The sequence below is a fragment of the Babylonia areolata genome, chromosome 10 (assembly GCF_041734735.1).
Source record: "Babylonia areolata isolate BAREFJ2019XMU chromosome 10, ASM4173473v1, whole genome shotgun sequence".
Classification (NCBI taxonomy): Eukaryota; Metazoa; Mollusca; class Gastropoda; order Neogastropoda; family Buccinidae; genus Babylonia; species Babylonia areolata.
In genome coordinates this window covers 18,392,245-18,410,025 of record NC_134885.1, presented here as the reverse complement: position 1 = coordinate 18,410,025, position 17,781 = coordinate 18,392,245, and the positions used below count along the sequence as shown (strand labels likewise).

Below are 17,781 nucleotides of genomic sequence, written 5' to 3'. Positions count from 1 at the left end.
ATCCAACAAGGTGATTGGCCTACCTCTATCGATCTGGAAGATGCTTATTTTCATATACTCATCCATTCGGCATCCCGTCGGTACCTGAGGTTCGTGTGGAGGGACAAGGGGTTCCAGTTCCCGGCCCTCCCATTTGGTCTGTCCCTTGCCCCTTTCCTGTCTACCAAGGTGGTGTGGGAATTGGTGTCCATCGTCCGCTCGGAATCCATTTGTCTCTGTGAGTACCTGGACGACTTGCTTATCCTGGCCCAGTCGCAGGCCCTGTGCCTGAGTCATACGGCCAGACTTCTAGACCTTTGCTCCCAACTGGGCTTCCTCATGGACCAGCAGATATGCGATCTGTCCCCATGTCAGTCCTTCGACTTCTTAGGGATGAGATTCGACATGCGGTCTATGATAGTCTCTCTGGCGCCAGATCACTGGGACCGTCTGGCAGGCCTCCTCAGCCACTGGCGCCACTCCTCCCAAGATACAGTGCAGACACTTTCTTCCCTCTTGGGCATGATGGAGTCCACGGCACCTCTCATTCCCCTGGACAGGGTTCTCAAGCGCCCTCTCCAGAGGGCACTGAGGTTACGCCGGTCCCAGAGCACTCAGCCATGGGATACCCAGATATGTCTGGGCGAGTGTTTCCTCGAGGTGAGATCAGAGTGGTTAATCACCCCCTTTGGACACAGGGGGTGCCCTTAGCCCCACCTACTCTTCAGGTGGCACTCTTCACAGACGCCTCCTCCCTGGGCTGGGGAGCCCACATGGACTCACTCTATGCAGCAGGGACTTGGTCCCCGGAGGAGCGCCTATGCCACATCAATGTTCTGGAACTGGAGGCAGTTCGCAGGACTCTCCTGCACTTCATGGGGGAGGCCACTGGCAAGACCATCCGCTTGTTCACGGACAAGACGACGGTCGCATGTTATGTGAACAAATGGGGGGAGCGCACTCGGCAGACCTCTCAATGCGGACTGAGGCTCTCCTCCGTTGGTGCCACAGCAAGGGCATTGCACTTTCAGCGAGACACTGAGCAGGAAAAACCAACTTCTTGGCAGATGCTCTTAGCAGGTCCAAGAGTGTCATGCGCACAGAGTGCACCCTGGACAAGGACAGCCTTCAGGGGGTGTGGGAACAGTGGTTTCGGCCGATGGTGGACCTTGTTCAACAAGAGACTTCCCACTTCCGTGTCTTCGGTTGCCGACCCAGAAGCGTGGGCAGTGGATGCTCTCTCTCTAGATTGGAGCAGTCTGATTGCCTCCGCGTTTCTTCCCTTTCCATTTCTGTCCAAGGTGATACGGAAAGACAGATTGGAACACCCACAGCTGATCCTCATTGCGCCGAAATGGCCAGCCCAGACCTGGTTTCCGGACCTTCAGTCCCTGACACATGTTCCCACCCCTGGAACTTGAAACCAAATCTCATCTGCTGAGGCAGCCTCGCTCGGGCACTCCGCATTCCAATCCTCAACTGCTCCACCAGCACGCATGGCTGCTGTGTGGTCGGAACTGTCAGCATCACCATTGAAGTCCTCGACCCCTCGGTCGGCCTCTGTGTCGGCTGCGCTGACCCAGGGGTCTGCCTCCTCTGACCTCCTCTCCATAGTCACCAGAGCAGGAGGCAGGGAACGGAGACTTTGTATGACTTTCGTGGGAAGATATGGTTGCGGTGGTGTACAGCTCAGGGCATTACCCCTACGAACCTTACGAGCATGCAGCTGGCCAACTTTCTGGCTCTCTGCTCCTCGGTTCATCCTGTCTGCTAGTTCTGTGCGAGGGTACAGGTCTGCCTTCTGTACCACAATGCAAACAGCTAGGTGGTTCCGCCTTTGAAGCGGATTGCCTGCTCAGAGAGGTGGCTAGGGGTGCCCCTCTGAAGGAAGCTAGAGACCCCAGAAGAGTGCCCCTCTGGGACTTGTTCCTGGTGCTGGATTTCATTCGAAAACAGCCCTTCCTACCATTGGGGACTATTCCTTTTGACATCCTCACCCTCAAGACCACTTTCCTTCTGTGGCTGCCCACAGGCAGTCGTAGAAGTGAGCTGCATGGGCTTAGTGGAATGCCACAAGATCTGGCCTTCCACAGAGATGGTTCCATCACTATTCGTTTCCTTCCAGAGTTTCTGGCTAAGAACCAAGACCCTGAGGTTCCTTCCCCCTCTCCGAGGGTCAGACCTTTGTCTGATATTCTTGCCCAAGATGATGAGGATAGGCACCTGTCCTGTTCGGTGTCTCAAATATTATTGGGATAGGTCTCGCCATAGGCGTTCTTCTCAGAGGTGTCTGCTCATCTCCCTCAATGAGAATTACAAGAAAGACATTGCTGCAGGCACCATTTCCCGCCAGGTTTCCCAAGTCATTCGTAGAGCCTACTCTCATGCACACAGGGATATCAGCTGTCTTCATCCCAGGGCACACGAAGTGCGGGCCATAGCTACTTCGGCTGCTTTCCAGCACTCAGTGCCAACGCAGCATGTCTTGGAGGCAGCCTTCTGGCCGTCTGAGAATCCCTTCATCAACTTCTACCTCAGGAATTTCCGTATGACCAGGGCTGACGGTTCCAAGGGGATTTCCTTTGTCGCGGCTAACACTGCCGTCTCAGTTACAAGGGCTCCCCATATGAACCAGTAGGCGTTGCCCTCCTCCATTTGCTTTAAATTCTGCATCAGTTTGACATGGTACAGTATATGACACCAAAAGGAGGAGTTTGTATTATACTCCATGTTTGGTGTTAAATATACTTACCATGTCAAACTCGAATGCCCGCCCGTCCGTCCCCGCGTCTCCGCCGTGGTTCTCATGGGGCATTTTTGTTCATGGCCACGGAATGATTAAGCGCTTATAGTTTTTAGAGGCGTTTGATTGGCTGAGAGCGGTGGGCCCGTCTTTTCACTGTTAGCCGCGCGAAATTTGGCCAAGCAGAGCAAACCAATAGGCCTAGTTTGCATCAGTTTGACATGGTAAGTATATTTAACACCAAACATGGAGTATAATACAAACTCCTCCTTTTTTCACCATTTAAAAACACACATGACTTAATTCTATCATACATGTTCATTATGACACGCAAAATTTTACCATTCATGCCTTCATGAACAAGTTTTTGCCATAACCCACTTCTCCAAACTGAATCAAAGGCTTTTTTAAAATCAACAAAAGCACAGTAAAGTTTCTTCTTTTTCATGGAGAAAATATCAATAAGTGATTTCAAAACAAACATTTGATCTAATGTAGAATGGGACTGTCTAAATCCTGCTTGGGCTCCTGAAAGTATATTGTTTGTATTGATATAATCAGTCAGTCTAGCATTTAACACTGTAGTGAATAGTTTTCCAACACAGCTGAGCAAAGTTATCCCCCTATAATTATCACAGTCAAGTGTATCACCTTTGCCTTTATACAATGGCAATATCAAGCCGGATACCCATTTTTCTGGTACAACACCTTCGTCCAGTATCTTGTTAAATAATTTACAGTATGTTTCTGTCAGCAAAGGAACGCTGTTGATGATATATTCATTACGAATCATGTCTTCACCGGCACTTTTGCCATTCTTCAGTCTTTTGATGGCTGAAGTAATTTCATCTTCAGTAATACATGCATTTAAAATATCATCATTATCCTCTAAATTGATCATGTGCATTGCCGTTGTACTGTCAATATGTTCATTATCATTAACGTTAAGGTTGCTGAAATGGTGAAACATGTCTTCTAAGTTTATGGGACATGATGTTTTCTTTTTCTTTTTAATTCTATTCCATAGTTCTCTTGAATTGCTTTTGCGTAAACTTCGTAGTTCTCTGTGCCACTTTTTTCTCCACGTCTTTTCTGCTTTCTTTAAAACGGACTTGTAACTTTTGCTGACTCTTTCCAGCGTGTCTCTATTTTTACTAGAATTTCTTTTTTTTACTCTGTGTTTAGCTTTAAAATACTCTGATCGGCTTCGTTTGCATGTGGAATCAAACCAGCTGCGACTATCTCTGTGTTTTGTCTTAGAAGTACGAATCTGATATGTCCCGAGAGTATCTTTTGCCGTCTGAATCAGAATGTTTGCGAGTTTATCATTTGTGACGTCAATATCATCAGCATCGATTGCGTCATTTAAGTGTGTAATCTCAGCGTTAGACAAATTTTCTTGAAAAGAAGCAGCCTTTTCGTGTTCCCATTTTCGTATTATTTCATTCTGACCTGTTAAATTTGATGTGGCACATTTTTTATGACATGGTATGACAGCCATATCAGTATGATTTTTATGGTTCAATATTTGACACTCAGTAGCCAGAGACAAGATCAACGGACTGTGTACATCAGATAATAAAGCATCAAAAGGGGAAATAGTAAAATCTGTTATTTTTGTGAACAAAAAGGGGGATCCAATCATGTAGTCAACCACAGTACAGCCATTACTAGTAAACATTCCGATTCCATCATCTCTCCCTGCTCTTCCATTAAGAATATACAATGAAGACGATTTACACAAGTCAATCAATCTATACCCATAGTTGTTTGGTCGACGATTATCTTGATTATGTCTACACTTAATTGGATATAACTGCTCATCTAAAACATTGATCAAATCATGGAATGGACCTCTACTGTCACTCTGATGTTGATCAATAAAATCTGAAAAATTTTTTGTATAAGCATTAAAGTCACCTGCTAACAGAATGTAACAATCATATTTACTTTGTATATCAAAGAGCATGTTTTCAACATCATCAAACATATCAACACTACTATACACTGATCCTTCAGGAGGGATGTAAACCACTCCAACACACACATCTTTATCATATCCCGTTAAAGATGATTTTATCATGAACCATGTTGAGTTGCTGTCTTTGTTTGGTAGAGTGGTAATATAATTACAATATTTCTTTTTGTATGCAAAAGCAACACCACCTGAACGTTGGTACGATGAACATTTTCGACTGAAAACATGTATTGTATACCCAAGTTCATAGAAAACATTTTCAAGGAATGAGTGATCTTGCTTGTCTGTTTTTGTTTCTGTTAATAAGATAACATCAAACTGACTAATGTGTGTAACAAATTCGCTATGTTTTAACCTACTTCGCAACCCACAAACATTGAGTGATACAAAGCTTATGTTATGTCTTTCACCAGCTGAGCTTTTTGAATAGTTCACAGAAGAATCATGTAAAGCAGAACAACAATCACGTGAATTAAAACAATCAACAAAACTGTCAGGTAACAAATCTTGACCGTTTTCTGAAAGAAAACTGCATTGCCCTCCGTCGCACCCCTATCCCACAACATGCTGAAGACCCAAAGCTTCAAAGTCTACACTGTCCACACCAAGGTGGAACAGGTCATCAGGGTTGTCAATCAGGACGACCTTGGCGTTTGTAGTTTGGCCCGGCGTCTTCTTGAGGACACAGCGGATCCGACCGTCATGCGTTGTCGACACCCTGTCAACTGCCTCGTTGCGCTTTGCCACGTGTAGCAGTCTGGAGCGGAGAGGAGTCAGGTCGTCGTTGATGAAGACTTTCTTGAACTCCTGGGTCTCTTTCAGGGCACGTCGCTTCTCCATCAGCGTCGCCTTCATCTGCCGAGACACAAATTTCACCAGCACAGGTCGGCCAGCGGGAGCGTTGCCACGGGAAACAGTGGAGTTGTGGCTGTTGGTCTTCCTCTGGCCAGACCTGTGCACAACAGCTATGTCACTGGGCTTGATGGTACAGCCCGCAGCCTGGAAGACTTTACTGACTTCCTCCTCCAGGTCCTCGTTGTCTTGTTCTGGAATGCCGATGATTTTAACGTTCTCTCGTCGGCTGTATTGTTCTTGTTTGTCTACTTTGTACTGAAGAAGGAGGTTTTGCTTTTTCAACACCTCAACGTCTTGATTAAACTGTTTGGTGACAGCATCGACAATAGTTAATAAAATGTTCTTTAGACTTTGTTCCAAAATAATTTTTAACGATGACGACAACATCGGGACGAGCAGCTCTGCGACACGATTAGCAATTGCGTCATTGTCAAAATCGTCACTGGACTTTTTACAACCTTTCTTCCCCTTCCCCTTGCCACCCTTTGCACTATTTATCTTGTTAAACACACAATCTTCCAGAGTGTCACGAAAACCAAAGCTTTCATTCACACACACACAACCAGCACAAGTTCAAGAAGCACATCGATTAATGAGATGATAAGCAGTATGAAAGAGGTGAGTTTTGAAAGACTTTGAAACTGTCCATGTGATGAACTGAGAAGGGCAGTTCGTTCCACACCACTGGGCCATGATAGGACAAAGAGCACTGACCTTGGGATTTTTTGTTTCTCTGAGGAATTGTCAGCACTCTGGAATCGGAAGAGTATTCTTTTATGTAATGACTGTGAAGTGTGAGCATTCTTTTATGTAATGACTGTGAAGTGTGAGCATTCTTTTATGTAATTACTGTGAAGTGTGAGCATTCTTTTATGTAATTACTGTGAAGTGTGAGCATGATGTTGTTGTTCTGCTTGTGTTGTCAGGAGCGGTGTGTGATTTCCGTCTGGGTTATGGGCGGGTGTTGAGTCGCAGGTCGAAGATCATCGCCATCAACAGGGACAAGGACCAGCTGTACAAGGTAAGGTCCCAACCCTTCAGTAATGGGCAGGGGTCCCAGGCACTCTTTTATAGCAGTTCTAGAGGATCCCAAGTCTACCTTCAGAAGGTCACTATGTGCTACACATTCCAATCAATTGTACATGCAAAGTCAGGCAACCTCCTAACCAAAATCATCCAGGTTTCAAGCAGTGGCCAAGGGAAACGACTTTTCTTTGTATGACAATCCTGGGGTCAGACTGAAGCTTCAGTACATGGTTTTCATGTTTTTTATGTGTTGTTTAATGAACATATAGTGTGTCCTATCCATTTTTAAAGCATCAGGGACTGATAGTTATGTGTCCTCTGTAGCCCTGGTCATTAGTGTTGATATTTGTTTATGGAGCTCAAGGTACCAGATGGCCACCACACAAAAATAGACCCCCAAATCCACCACCCTGCCACCCACACACATGCTCACACATACACGCACACAGCACATGCATGCCCAAGCACTTACACACATGCACATGCGTGTGCATGCACACATGTGTGCACACACACACACACACATACATTATACACATGCTTGCACACACACACACACCACACACAAACACACAAACATGCACAAATTGTACAGCAATCTGTTTCTTGAATGAAACAATATTGTTGATTACCATGGTGGTGGTGGTGTGTTGCAGAACTCGGACATGTTCTGGAATCCGACAGTGGCAATGCAGGCAGACGTGGGCAGTGCCATGCAGGCCATCAGTCAGGGGCTGAAGGGTTACAGGTGTGACCCTGACTGGCTGGCACTGCTCCGCAGCAGAGACCTGGACAAAGAAAAGAAGAACCAGTAAGGGTTATTCCATTGCACCAGAGAAAAGGCTTTGTTTCCTTCATTATTTCCATGTACGTTTTGCAATGAATAAATCTGTCTTTTCAGGCACCATGGCACTGTGAAAGAAAAGGAAATGACAGTTCTGAGTAGACTTCAGTTTGAGGTTCCTTGTCATCATCAGTGCTTCATAAATAAGCCACTGCCATCAGCGCTGTATATGGTGGAGACACCATTCAGCATGAAATAAACAGTGACTGAATTTCGTACATAAATGAAACAAAGCTGTTTTCTTTGTGTTCATGTGACTCACAGCTATCAAACTGCAGGCTGAGAAAGCAGGATGAAATTCTCATTAGTTATGAACTCTCATCACAGACAAATTTTTTCAGTTCACTTATACTACGGAGTGAAAGTAGAAAGGAGCTGAGACAAAGAAATCTAATATGAATCAGCATAACATTTTCGCATTCTGCCAAACACAAGAAAAATATGTCTTCAGCAGAGTTTGTTCCAGTAATTTTCACCAGCTGTCAATGTTTTTAATGTCTTTTCAGTCAGCCAGAGTCAGGGAGTGAAATGAACCGTTACTGTAAAAGAAAGTTACTTGGTTTGCATGTAAACCGAAGACAGAATGTAAAAATCTCTCCCTCTTCAGAAACCATTCCTTGGGGTTTACTTAAGCATGTACATGTAAACACACATTCAGCAACACACAGACACACACTCACACAGAGTCATTGATACAGTGTCTACATGAAAGTGAGGGTGGTGGTGGTGTGCCAACATTCTGCAGCTGACTCCATGAAAACAGGAAAAAGGGGGAGGGGTCTAGTGATTGGCAGGGCTGTAAGTAACATGACGGTCTGTGCAGGGAGAAGGGGGAGGAGTTTAGTGATTGGCAGGTCTGTAAGTAACATGATGGTCTGTGCAGGGAGAAGGGGGAGGAGTTTAGTGATTGGCAGGGCTGTAACATGATGGTTTGTGCAGGGAGAAGGGAGAGGAGTTTAGTGATTGGCAGGGCTGTAAGTAACATGACGGTCTGTGCAGGGAGAAGTGGGAGGAGTTTTGGTGATTGGCAGGGCTGTAACATGACGGTTTGTGCAGGGAGAAGGGGGAGGAGTTAGTGATTGGCAGGGCTGTAAGTAACATGATGGTCTATGCAGGGAGAAGGGAGAGGAGTTTAGTGGTCTGTGCACAGGGCTGTAATAACATGACGAATTGTGCACAGGGCTGTAAGTAATATGACGAATTGTGCACAGGGCTGTAAGTAATATGACGAATTGTGCACAGGGCTGTAAGTAACATGATGGTGTGTGCAGGGAGAAGGGGGAGGAGGTGACGGATGTCCACCTGAACCCCCTCAAGGTGCTGCACACAGTGGAGGACCTGATGGGGGACAATACCATCATGGTGGCTGACGGCGGTGACTTCGTGGCCACTGCTGCATACATCCTCAGGTACACACCGAGGATTTTGTATTGGGCATATTCATTTGGCCTTATTTTGCTGCATGCGGCTTGTCTTTATTGTATTCTTACATTCTGTGTACTCGATTCGACTCGGCCCCCTCGATTCATTCGTTTTTCTCTACCTCTAAGTCGATCCTGTCTTTCCTTTCTCTGTTTGGGGTCGGATTTTCGCTGGGTGCCTAAGCGTGGGTACCATGCCTCGTATGCCATCCCACGAAGGCAGGGATCATGAGGCTGGGATTGAGACTCAGCAAGAGACTCTCCCAGGTCCAGAGCTCATGATTCCTCCCAATACGGACCGCGGCGATGCGTCTTTAGATGCTGATCGTGGAGGCGACTCTCGTACCAGTAAAACGGTCATGAAGGGGACTGGGGAGAAAGGGGTACGAGCGTCGCCTCCTGAGGTGTCCCAGTGCGAGGCAGGGAGAGAGGGGAGTGGCAAGTCCTCTCTTGGCGATGGGGACTCGCGGCTAGGCGTGAACTCCCAAGGGCAGGCCGCGCCTGGCCGTTACCCGGGTCCCCACTCGGAGACGGCCCTCAGGGGCCCCATTGTTGTTCCCCCTCTTCCCTTCTCTGTCGACCCCCCTCCCCCACCTCCTTCTTCGGGGGAGAAAAATTTGGTTCCGGGTGTGACCTCTACTTTGCCCACCCCGGGCTAAGCCACCCCAGTCTCCCCACGGGAGGGGATTCGGGGCACATGGCCACCTGCTCTGCAGGTCTTCCCGCTATGCGGCCGGTCTCCCCTGCTGGGGGAGGCCCGCGTGTGTCAGATGGTTCCGGGCAGTCAGCCCGCTCGTCTTACAGCGGGACTGACACCTAAGTCGGTCCTGACCTCCCTCCGATTTGGCCAGGTTTTTCTCTTCATGGAGGTCAAGGCGCCAGTGACCCTTGGGGTTGGGGTCACAGGATGGCTGGTGCCCACGGGTGGTTACCCCCATTCTACCTGTACTGGGGCGCACCTATGGTGCACGCTGGGTTGCCGGGAAGACCAGGGGCCAACCCCTTGTCTGCTCCCCACCGGACCCAACCCAGCACATCTCAGAGGTTGACACACACAGCCCCAACAAGTGGGATCGACTTCTTGTCGGTCAGGTCGAGCTCCTCAACCAATATTGCCACTCAGTCCACAAATCGGGCCTCTGTCAACCCACAGGTGACCTCCACGGTCACAACAGCCTCCTTGTCAGGACCGATGGCTGCCAAGGGGCCCCGCTCAGCCCGGGGGAGCCTGCAGTTCCCACCTACCCAGCCCTCGGTCCTACAGGGAGATGAGTGGGTGTTTGTCCCCTCACAGCACTCATGGGTCCCTCTTGCGTACAGGGACGCCCTCTCTGAGAAGGTGTGGCACCCACCATCCCAAGCATGGTTGGACCTACGGTCCACATGCTCCCCACCCGCTTCAGGCGTCAAGGACATAACAGCTGCGGCCATGGTCCCTGCTCGGCATCGTCCCAGCTCATCCCATTAGGCTGACCACAGCTCACAGGATGCCCCAGTGGGTACATCCACTTGGGATGGCATCCAGCAGGGGATGGACTGCAAACAAGAGTGGGAGCCCCTGTCTTCGGATGAAGACGAACAAGTGGATGAGCACTCTTCGCCCCCATCCCAGGGGGACAGATTGAGCCCACGCCTCCCTAGGGACCAGCCTGAACCAAACTCGGACTTAGCCAAGCTTGAACTGACCCTCCCCAATAGGGTCACGCATGCCGAATCAGTCCCTCAGGCTACTTTGTTACCCTTGACCCTCCTTAGGCCATGTGACTCTAACTCCAGAACCACAAGGCGACTCAGAGTGCCAGAAATGGCGCAGGAATGGCTTAATAAGCCAGCCCACACTGTCAGGGGTGCTGCTTCCATCCCTCCTCCAGGCAGGGAGTCCCTCTCTGCCCGGGCGCTTTTTCCCCGGGCAAGTTCCTTAAAGATTCCTCCAAGGGAGGGGTGTGGTCCTGGTACACACAGGACCACCCTGCCTACAGGGAAGCAGAGCCCTTCGTGCAGGACAGGATGTTGGTCTCACAGCACACCACCTTCCCCTCTTCAGCTACTCTATCCTTTAAAACGTTAGCAGAGTGGGACAGATTGGCCCGCCGCTGCCTCCTCGAGGTTTCCACGGCTTATACCTTCTTCGACGCATTTCTCCACAGGGCCAATGAGCTGTGGGAATAGCGTCCGGTTAATCAGGACACGTGGTCTCCTTCCTCTGTCCCGCCTGGCCTCTTCACTGACCAGAGGTTAAACACTTTTGGCAATAGGGTAGCATCTGGTGTCACGGCAGCTGCAGACACAGCTACCAGCCTTCACTTCAGTACTGTGCTAGCGCGGCGTGATGCCGTTCTCCGCCTCTCTAACATTCCAGGAGAGGAGAGGGCTGCCCTGCGGTCCATCCCATCTGCTTCGTTTTTTCACTGTTAGCCGCGCAAAATTTGGCCATGCAGAGCAAACCGATAGGCCTAGTTTGCATCAGTTTGACATGGTAAGTATATGTATCACCAAACATGGAGTATAATACAAACTCCTCCTATTGGTATTATTGTTTTGATTACACATAATATACTGTGACTCACTGCTGCATACATCCTCAGGTACACACCAAGGATTTTGTATTGATATTATTGTTTTGATTACACATAATATACTGTGACTCACTGCTGCATACATCCTCAGGTACACACCAAGGATTTTGTATTGATATTATTGTTTTGTTTACACATAATATACTGTGACTCACTGCTGCATACATCCTCAGGTGCACACCAAGGATTTTGTCTTGGTATTATTGTTTTGTTTACACATAATATACTGTGACTCACTGCTGCATACATCCTCAGGTACACACTGAGGATTTTGTCTTGGTATTATTGTTTTGTTTACACATAATATACTGTGACTCGCTGCTACATACATCCTCAGGTCACCACCACCACCACCCAGAATGCTGTACACACATAGGAGTTTGTTTCAGATTATTAAATGGTTGTGGCACTGATTCTTCCCATCTTTCTCAGCTCTCAAGAAAGAAACTGGCTTGGTTTGTCAGTATAGACAATACTGTGTGAAGCAAACACACTACCATGTCCTGTGTGTGTGTGTGTGTGTGTGTGTGTGTGTGTGTGTGTGTGTTCCTGTGTGCTTTCTGTTGTCTGATGTGTTATTGACAGCACTTTGAGAGGTTTAGAAGCATTATATAAATGTACTATTATCGTTATGCTGCTGCTGCTGATGATGATGATGATGATGATGATGATGATGATGTGACTGGCCAGGCCTCGAGGACCTCTGACGTGGCTGGATCCCGGGGCCTTTGGGACACTGGGTGTGGGCGGGGGCTTTGCCCTGGGAGCCAAGCTGTGTCGGCCCGAGTCAGAGGTGTGGATCATTTATGGTGACGGCTCGCTGGGGTACAGTGTGGCTGAGTTTGACACCTTCACCAGGCATAAGGTGGGACTCTGTGTGTGTGTGTGTGTGTGTGTGTGTGTGTGTCTCTGTGTCTCTGTGTGTGTGTGTGTGTGTGTGTGTGTGTGTGTGTGTGTGTGTATGTGTTGGTACACAGGTGTGTGTGTGGAATCAGTGTGTCACATGAGTGTTAGTACACAGACATGTTTGGAATCAGTGTGTCACATGTGTGTTGGTACACAGATATGTGTGGAATCAGTGTGTGAGATGTGTGTTGGTACACAGACATGTTTGGAATCAGTGTGTCACATGTGTGTTGGTACACAGATATGTGTGGAATCAGTGTGTGAGATGTGTTGGAACACAGACATGTGCGTGGAATAAGTGTGTCAGATGAGTGTTGGAACACAGATGTGTGTGGAATCTTTGGGTCAAGACCTGGCCATAATACAGTGTGGGGGTGGGGTTGTGTGTTGGGCAGACCCCAGTGCTAGCGTTGGTGGGGAATGATGCCGGGTGGACTCAGATTGCCCGGGAACAGGTGCCTATGTTCAACAGCAGTGTGGCCTGTGACCTGGCGGTGAGTCTCTCATGTCACCGTTAAGGCATTTTGACTCCGCCTTTGCTGCTATAATGACCTTATGGGAACTGTCACAACAACATAGAAATCCTTTGGGTTTTTTCCTTACATCTCTGTTCTCACCCCCATTCCATGACTTTTTTTGCCATCATGTAAACTGGTACAGTAGAGTAAGAGTGCAGACCATGGATATATATGTTTCTGCATGCTCTCTCTCTCTCTCTCTCTCTCTCTCTCTCTCTCTCTCTCTGTGTGTGTCTGTCTGTCTCTCGGACAGATTTGAAGAATAGACCGTGCCTAATATCCTAATTCTTGAATTAAAATATTCTGAGTTCTCTCTCTCTTCTCTGTCTGTACAGAGCAGAAAAGTTCCAAGGTATTCCAGTCAGATGAATGTCAGAGGTGGCTTTGACACGAGACCAGAATGTCTGTCATGTGTGACAGAGGATTTCTTGGTCTTCTTGTCAAACATGACTGTATCCCCCATTGGGGATGTCATGGGCTCTTTCAGAATAAGTAACATCCACTCCTAGAAAATCTGTCAGAAATTTCCATTATTATATTGCTCATTGCTGCCTTTGTTATTTTTTTGTCCTTTTCTTTTTGTTGTCTCTTTCCTGTTTTCTGCCTTGCTGGTCCATTGACCTATATTTTGTTCTTCTTCTTCGTTCATGGGCTGCAACTCCCATGTTCACTCGTCTGTACATGAGTGGGCTTTTACGTGTACGACCATTTTTACCCTGCCATGTATGCAGCCATACTCCGTTTTCAGGGGCGTTCATGCTGGGTATGTTCTTGTTTCCATGACCCACCAAACGCTGACATGGATTACAAGATCTTTAACGTGCTGTATTTGATCTTCTGCTTGCGTATACACACGAAGGGGGCTCAGGCACCAGCAGGTCTGCACATATGTTGACCTGGGAGATGGGAAAAATAACCCTTCACCCACCATGCGCCATTACGGAGATTCAAACCTGGGACCCTCAGATTGAAAGTCCAACGCTTTAACCACTCAGCTGTTGCGCCCGTTAGATATTTTGTTCAAGATAATATGGCATCCTTATAATGCTGTATTCGTTTTTTTACTCTTGTGAACCAATCATTACAGATACTGAATAGGCACAGAAAAGCTAGACTAAAGTGTCAAACACAAAACAAAAAATTGACCAATCGCATCACTGTGTGCAGTTCTCAGATTACGAGGATGTTGCCCGTGGTTACGGTGGGAAGGGCGTGCGACTGGATCGCACCAATGAGGACAGGATGGGGGAGTTGGTCAAAGAGGCACTGCAGCAGTACCAGCAGGGACACAGCGTCCTCATCAACGTCCTCATCGGCAAAACCAACTTCAGGGAGGGCAGTCTGTCGGTGTAGACCTTCCTCTGCCATGGCCACGCTGCGTCCGTCTGTGTGCAATGGAATACTGGAGTGATTGTCAATGATTGTGAACAGTAATATGTGGGGTTTTTTTGTTTTTGTTTAGTTGGTTTTTTTGGGTGGTGATGTGGAGTGTGGGAGTGGGGGTGGCTGATTGTCAGTGATTGTTTTTTTGTTTTTTGTTGTTTTTAGGGGCCGGGGGGGTGATTATATCAGTGATTGTGAAGAATAATTCATAGTTAAGGTTTGTGGGGTGTGTCGGTGTACTACTATAGGCAACCTTCAGTCTCAGAAGACTATGGAGTTGCGCTCTAGGTGTTTATTCTTGTACAGCGTCGGGTGTGGCTGGCCAGTCCAACACGGGAATGACAGTCCCCGTGGCAGAGGGCACAGATGACGCTGGTCTGTCTGCCTGGGCTGCAGTCTTTCTTCTCATTCTCTTTTCCTTGTGCTGCTGAGCGAGTGTCTCTTTGAACTTGGAAAGACCTTTCTGCACAGTCTGTCACCGCAAGGCAGCGGAGGTTTTCCTTCTCTTAGATGAGCTGTCTTCCCAGACTGATGAGCCCCATCTACCCAAAGCACTGGTTTTCAGGTGCCAGGTGGGTGTATGTTTGTGGGCAGTGGGGCATGGGGGATTCATTGGTTCACACATGACCTTTGGGACTTTTTTGTGATTTTTGTTGACATTGTTTATTTTTGTTGTTGTGTTTGTGATTTTTGTTGACATTGTTTATTTTTGTTGTGTTTTATTCATGTATTACTCTATTTACGTTTGTTTGAATGAATACAAGAGGGGTGAAATTAACAGAAAACTACTTTCTTTTGTACATATACATGTACGAATAGAGGTACAAGCACATTCAAGTTTTGACTGGAATGTAAAAAAGGAACAAAAGTCAACAGAAATGAACACAGGCATGGTGTGCTCCTGTCTCTGTCCTGACAACAGCCATGGAAACAGGAGACCCTGTGAGCACCAGGTTTCTTCAGACCACTTTATGTTGTATTGTATAGTATTGTATTATATTGTACCACTTTTTGTCATAGCTGATTTCTCTGTGTGGAATTTGGACTGCTCTCCCAGGGGAGAAAGCATGTCACTACAGAGCAGTGCCACCTTTGTTTTCTTCTCTCTGCAAGTTCATTTGTTTTCCTATTAAAGTGTTTTTTTCTGCAGAATTTTGCCAGGGGCAACCTTTTTGTTGCTGTGGTTCTTTTATGTGTGCAAAGTGGATGGTGCGCACAGGGTGTCAGTTTATCCTCTCAAGTGCTGGGACTTAAACACTTGGACACTCTTTTCCCAGTATCCCACAGTCTGTCTTGACAGTAGCCATGGTGATAAGGGCACCGTGTTTGATCAGGCTGATCCAGCTGTGTCAGCCTCTTATTTCACACAATTCACTGGTTTTCTCTGTGAGCTGCCCTGATTCCTCCAGTCTGTCTGTTTTGATTGTCAGTCTCCTCGGCAGCTTCTCGATCATTGTGTTGTCACACAACTTTATGAAAACTGTCTTCTGTTGTTTTCCTCCTCTTCTCATTTGTTTGTCTTCTTCTCTTTTGTTTGTCTTCTTCTGTTTGTCTTCTTCTCATTTGTTTGTCTTCTTCTGTTTTGTTTGTCTTCTTCTGTTTGTTTGTCTTCTTTTGTTTGTCTTCTTCTCTTTTGTTTGTCTTCTTCTCATTTGTTTGTCTTCTGTTTTGTTTGTCTTCTTCTGTTTGTCTTTTTCTGTCTTCTTTTGTTTGTCTTCTTCTGTTTGTCTTCTTCTCTTTTGTTTGTCTTCTTCTCTTTTGTTTGTCTTCTTCTCTTTTGTTTGTCTTCGTTTGTTTGTCTGTTCAAGACACGTACATACTCATTTTGTTTCAACACACACATACACACAGTGGATGTGGAAGAGGGAGCAGATGTGAGGTTTGGGGAGGGGTGACAGAGAAAAAAACAACAGAAAGGAATGGAGAGATGTGGGGTGGAGGAATCATCAGTCATATTACCAATAAGAGGAATCATAAAAAAGATACCTCTTACAGAATGGTATATTTCTTCAGCAATTGAGGTTACTTTCTTTGTCTTATTTTCTTTTGACAAGCACCGTGACATAATTGTGGTTTCCTTATATATATATATATATATATATATATATATATATTCCAGTTGTGATTGACAATCTTCATGACTTTCAATTATCACCTTGATCATACAGGTTTGGTGGAGTTCCCAACAGAATCATTTCTGATCAAACTGGTACTTGTTTCTCTTGAACAAAATGTTTACATGTTGTAGATTTGTTGATAATGAAAGCTGATTAAATGTACTCATCTTTTTTTGTTGTTGATTTTTTTTAACACTGATTAGTGTGTCTTGAATCTGCAGATTTAAAATTACTGATTTCTTTTTGATGAAGATAAATGAGATTTATAAATGCCTCGGCATCATGAACATTTTGTAGTGAGTCAGTGCTGTAGATCTTGTTGGAGAAAACATTGGATTCAGAACATCTATTGATGCTTTGATAAATGCCTTTACTGTGACTTATTCTTTGCACAGCAAGAACACCACCAGTTCAAAAGTTTAGAAAAAGAAACTTGGATGACAGGAAAATTCGTTCAGTAAGATACATACATGTGATTTGAGATCTGTATACAAGCATGCTAAGATTACTGTGTAACTTACTGGAAAAAAAGATTGAAAACAACCAGATTCTTGAAAGTGTGAATGAATGCAGCTGCAAGAATGTGATGTTTGAAAAATGTGATTGACTAGTTTTTGACCTTCACAGGTGGCAGTGTGGCAGTGTGAGAAAGCTGTTGGACTGATCCCTTGTTCTCCAGTGATCAGTTGTTTTTGACCTTCACAGGTGGCAGTGTGAGAAAGCTGTTGGACTGATCCCTTGTTCTCCAGTGATCAGAGTTGAGGGCAGTCTGGTTAGTGTCCTTGGGAAAGGCACTTTGCTCCAATTTTTCTCATGTTACCAGGTATGAATAAGTAACTGACTTCAGTTTAGGAAGAATACATGAGTGGAAGGAGATAACAGGGCCTGCCTTCCAATCCTGAACCATAGATACAATGAATAGGAATTCACTGCCCAGAATGCCATCAAAGACAACGGGACCTTTGATGTTAACTTAAAGTTTTGACAAGCAAATATGAGCAAAAGGACTGAAATCATTCCAGACAGTATAAACTTTACGCTGTCTGTGCTCTGTGTCATGTTGTGTAGCAAACTGTCTGCATTTTCTGTGGTACCAGTGCATTGTCTTCAGTGTGATGAAAATAAACTGTTTTCTTTAACCCACAGTTGTCTTGTGGATGAGGTGTGTTGCTGAAGCACTGACATCATGATGTGAGTGTCCCATGTCCACTTGACAAGGGAGACTCTGCATGTACAATGACTGCAATTGCTATGAGATCATCCATCTGTTTTTTGTTCTTTTCCTTTCCTCTCCTTAGCCACCAGTTTATCATGCCATTCATTTTGTGTGTGTGTGTGTTTACCATTTCCATAGCAAATTAACTTGGATATTGTGAAGTGAAAAAACAACAAAGTTTGTGACAGAAAGAGTCCTTTGTTGGATTATTGAAGACTG

General features: G+C 46.2%; 1 protein-coding gene across 1 annotated transcript in view; it reads left to right on the top strand.

The window, feature by feature from the left end:
- The window catches only part of LOC143286847 (2-hydroxyacyl-CoA lyase 2-like), a 52,359-nt gene extending 36,478 nt beyond the window's left edge, over positions 1–15,881 (top strand). The window contains exons 11-16 of the mRNA XM_076594681.1: positions 6,482–6,576; positions 7,238–7,392; positions 8,697–8,834; positions 12,113–12,287; positions 12,724–12,822; positions 14,014–15,881. Coding sequence (XP_076450796.1) covers positions 6,482–6,576; positions 7,238–7,392; positions 8,697–8,834; positions 12,113–12,287; positions 12,724–12,822; positions 14,014–14,199 — 848 coding nt within the window. The 3' untranslated portion in view covers positions 14,200–15,881. The remainder of the gene's footprint in view (positions 1–6,481; positions 6,577–7,237; positions 7,393–8,696; positions 8,835–12,112; positions 12,288–12,723; positions 12,823–14,013) is intronic.
- The last annotated feature ends 1,900 nt before the right edge of the window (positions 15,882–17,781 follow it).